General features: G+C 63.8%; 1 protein-coding gene across 1 annotated transcript in view; it reads right to left on the reverse strand.

The window, feature by feature from the left end:
- RUFY4 (RUN and FYVE domain containing 4) overlaps nt 1-642 on the reverse strand; it is a 19,040-nt gene extending 18,398 nt beyond the window's left edge. The window contains exons 1-2 of the mRNA XM_081813636.1: nt 197-642; nt 2-74 (exon numbers count right to left, since the gene is read on the reverse strand). Of these exons, the coding sequence (XP_081669762.1) occupies nt 2-74; nt 197-236 (113 nt within the window). The 5' untranslated portion in view covers nt 237-642. The remainder of the gene's footprint in view (nt 1; nt 75-196) is intronic.
- Nucleotides 643-3,819: the final 3,177 nt, after the last annotated feature.

A 3,819-nucleotide genomic window follows, 5' to 3' on the forward strand; every position in this document is an offset into this window, starting at 1 on the left:
GTGTAGCTCAGCACTGGCATCTGTCACCGGCTGCTGCCGGCCCCCATAGCCGTGGAGGATGGCCGAGACAGCAGCTGGGTGGGGGGAGGATGGTGGACATCAGGCATCAGGTCGTGAGGGCTCTGACGGAGGGGCTCCCAAGGCCTCTCACTTCTCCCCCAACTCGATCCCAGAAAACCCCTTGGGACTCACTCACCTTTCAAGTTCCTGGTGAGGATGACCCCCTCCTCTGCCATGAGTATTTCAAAATGATGTGATTCCTCGTGGCTCTGGAAGGTCAACCCAGGAAGGAGCCCCTTCCTGGATGGCTCCTTATCCGAAGGAAGAATCAGAGCCCAGGGCAGGAATGTGATCTATTTGGAGTCACACAGTGAGTTCACAGGTAGGATAAACACCCCAGCTCTTCCTCGTAGGCCAGCGTGGGAAGGTGAGAGTGTGGCCCCCACTAACAGAGTGGTTCCTTGGTGCTAGGCGCTATGCTCCGCGCCTGACATCCTTGTCTTATTCAGTCCCCATAATAATCTAGGAGGTCATTAACTCCATTTGATACAAGGCGAAAGGGGGGCTCAGACAGACAGATAAGTCTTTTATCTAATGCCACAAAGCTCTAAGTGGAGAAGCTAGAGTTCGAACTCAGGTCTGTGTGCCCTCACACAGGGCAACCTGACATGAGCCGCCATGTTAATGCTCCCGCCATTAGAACGCTGGGCTGAGGGAAAGTCACCCCTCTCCCCCACAGGGAGCCTTGCCAGAGCAGTCATCATCCTTGAGGCACACATTCATCCTTTCCTGGCCCCCAGCTGAGTGGAAAATGTGTGTTCTTTGAGGAAAGGGAGGCAGAAGTAAAATGAGGCCCTAGAACTGGGACCCGGCCAGAATGCTGGGTGTGTATGGGGAGCAGGGCACCTGGTTTTAATCCTGTGGTTCTCTCTCGGGGAACTGCAGCCTGCAGAGAGGAATACTGTGTCTGCTGGGGGCCGGTGGCTTATCCTGATGTAACCTGGAGTAAAGACCAGGCATGGGAAACCCACATGCCCTGCCTCCCAGGGCGGAGTTGCTGGAATTTCTGGGGTGGGTGGGAGTGAAGAAGCAGGGGACACCGTGGAGGGGGAGGGAGAGAGAAAAGAAGGTAAATGAGGGAGGGTGTGTGGGGATGGTGTTCAGGAGACACTGAGCTGGGACTTAAGAGACCTGGGTCTCCATCCTGGCCCTGCTACTAACTCATTGTGTGACCTTTTGCTTTTTCTGGGCCTCAGTTTCCCCATCTGTAGACCAAGGGGCGGACTGAAGGTCTCTGTATCCCCTTCCGGTCCAGATGCTCTATAAAATCCATGAATACCTAGATGTACCTCCCGAGCTCCCTCTTTTCTGTCCAGGAGCCTCTGCCCCCCGCTCCTGGCATTGCCCCCTTTCTCCAGCCTCCCCAAACCCCCTCCCTGCTACTCACCTGGGAAGGCCTGGAGAGCCGGGCACTGGAGCCTGAGCCTGTCACTTGTCACTGTGGGTCCTGCGCAGCCTTCCCAAGGGTGCTGCCTGGGAAGTGACTCAGGCCCAGCCCAGCACCCTGGAGGGGGAAACCCTGCTCAGAGCAGGAGGAGCACAGAACTGGGTGGGTGGGGGGAGAAGTGGGAGAGGCAGGGTCCAGGGTGCCAGGGCAGAACGGGCGAGCTGGGGGATGGTACCCTTCGGGCAGAACCGGGGGTAAGCCACTTGTTGGCCAAACACCAACTCACCCCAGTGATGGCAGCAATTGCCCCTCTCCAAGTTTCCTTCCCCTTCTCAGCGGGGGTCACTAGCTCTTGTCTTTCTCCCTCGTCCCCACCAGGTGGCACAGAGAGGCTGTGACTGCTGCTTCTCCAGACTGCCTGGCTTCTGTCTCTTGGTGGAAGCCTGGTGCACGTGGGGAGAGGGAGCACAGCCCCCCTCCCCCTGTATCTCCCTCCTCCTCCTGGTCCCCACTGTCATCCTGCCCAACCCGGCACCCCCCGCTAAAAGAATGGAAGTGAAACCACCGTGAACGCTTGGATCCAGGACCGGGCCGGCTGGGTGGCCCCGCGAGGCCGCGGCCCTCCCACTCTGCCTGTGCTCCGCCTGGTCTTTCCACCTCCCGGTTCTCGTTTTTCTAGGCTGGGGTGCCCGACGGCGGGTACTGGGGGCAGAGAACAGAGGAGCAGGCACCCGCGCAGACGGCGGTTCCCCAGACCTCAGCAACCGCCTGTAAACAGTGGCACACGCGGTGGCCGAGCCCTGCTCTGCCCTCCCGCCGCCACTTCCTGCCCGTCTCTCCCTCTCTGGGACTTGGTCTCCCCGCGCAGAGGCTCCGTCCCCCTCTCGGTCCCCCGGGTCCCCGCGTTCTCGCGTCCGCGGTCTCTCCCTCGCTCTCTCTCTCCTATCTGCCCAGCCGTCGGGCTTTTTCTCGCCCTCCCAGACTCGGCCGGTCGCCGCCCGGGCCCCCACACCCCCGCCGCCGCCCCTCCCCGCGCCCCCGGGACTCTCTCCGCCCCCGGCTGCGCTCGGGCGCCCGCGTCGCCGCCCCTCGCCCGGCCCGCACTCCCCGGCTGGCTGGCGGCGCGGGGCCAGGACGCTCCGGGCGGGGGCGTGCCGGGGGCGTCACCGCCCCCTCCCCCCGACGTGCGAGGCGCCCCCGGGCCGCGCGCTGGCCAGGGCGGGCCGACTCCCCCCCCGCTCCCGCTACCCGCCCCGCGCCCGCGCCCGCGTCCCCGCCCCCGGCCCCGGCCCTCCGGCCGCCCGGCCGGATGGGCTGCACCGTGAGCCTGGTGTGCTGCGAGGCGCTGGAGCCCGGGCCCCCCTGCGGCCCCCAGCCCCCGGGGAGCCCCCCGGCCCCGGCGCGGGCCGAGCGCTGGGAGCCCGGGGCCTCCGCCCGCGCCGAGAGCGGGAGGCTGCGGCTTCAGGTAGGGCGCCGCGGGGCGGGCGGCCGGGGGCGGGGGGGAGGAGCGGGTGGCGGTGGCGGGCCGAGCCCGGCTCACCTGGGAGCCAGGCCGGGGCAGTGCCTGTCAGCCCGCAGTCGGGGTCGGAGGCCCCGGTTGGGGGCGGGGGGCGCGGGTGGGGCCGACCCCGGGTGAAGGGGCCGCGAGCTGGGCCGAGGTCTCTCCTGGGTCTCTTGTGTCCTTGGGAGGAGGCGGATGTAGGACCTGACGGTTAAAAAGGCAAATGGTTCAGGTGAGGTGTAGGAGCCAACCAAGTTGGGCAGGGCTGGCAGCGCTGGGAAAGGCACTGAAAGAATTTATATCCCCTGAGCTGGTCCAGAGTTGACTGTTTGTCCCAGGGTAGCTGTGGCGGTGGTCGCCCACCTCTGTAGGCAGGAGGGAGGGCGCCGTCTGAACCGGGAAGGCCCTAGCAGAGCAAGGGCTGACCTGAAGATGATCTGGGCAGCTGGACCCTCCCCCCTGCATTCTCCGTTTCCAGTAAGTCTTGGCACTTTGCAAGTGCGCAGCTGACCCAGAGGGTTGGGGATAGGCCTGTGCTGGGAGGCAGGTGTTTGTTCAGCATGAGGCGTCTGTCGGGGCACCACTAGGTGTGGGTACTAGATTTCTCCAAGGAGGAAGTGGAGGACAGGGAGACATTTGGGGTCACTAGGTAGGACTACATAACCTTGCTCTAGGCTACCTGCTTTATCCCAACCTGTGCCCTGTCTGGGGGCTGGGAAGTTTCCAGCCTCCTCAGGTTTGTTTGCTGTGCGGGGTTTGGAAAATGCTGATGTCTTACATCCCTCCACCTGGAGCACATAGGGTTTGGGCAACTCAAAATGTACCATGTGGCTGTATCCCAGCCCTTCTTCCCCACACTGGGGCAGCCCGT

This window comes from Leptonychotes weddellii, chromosome 3 (genome assembly GCF_054177405.1).
Source record: "Leptonychotes weddellii isolate Sample4059 chromosome 3, ASM5417740v2, whole genome shotgun sequence".
In the NCBI taxonomy this organism is placed as follows: Eukaryota; Metazoa; Chordata; class Mammalia; order Carnivora; family Phocidae; genus Leptonychotes; species Leptonychotes weddellii.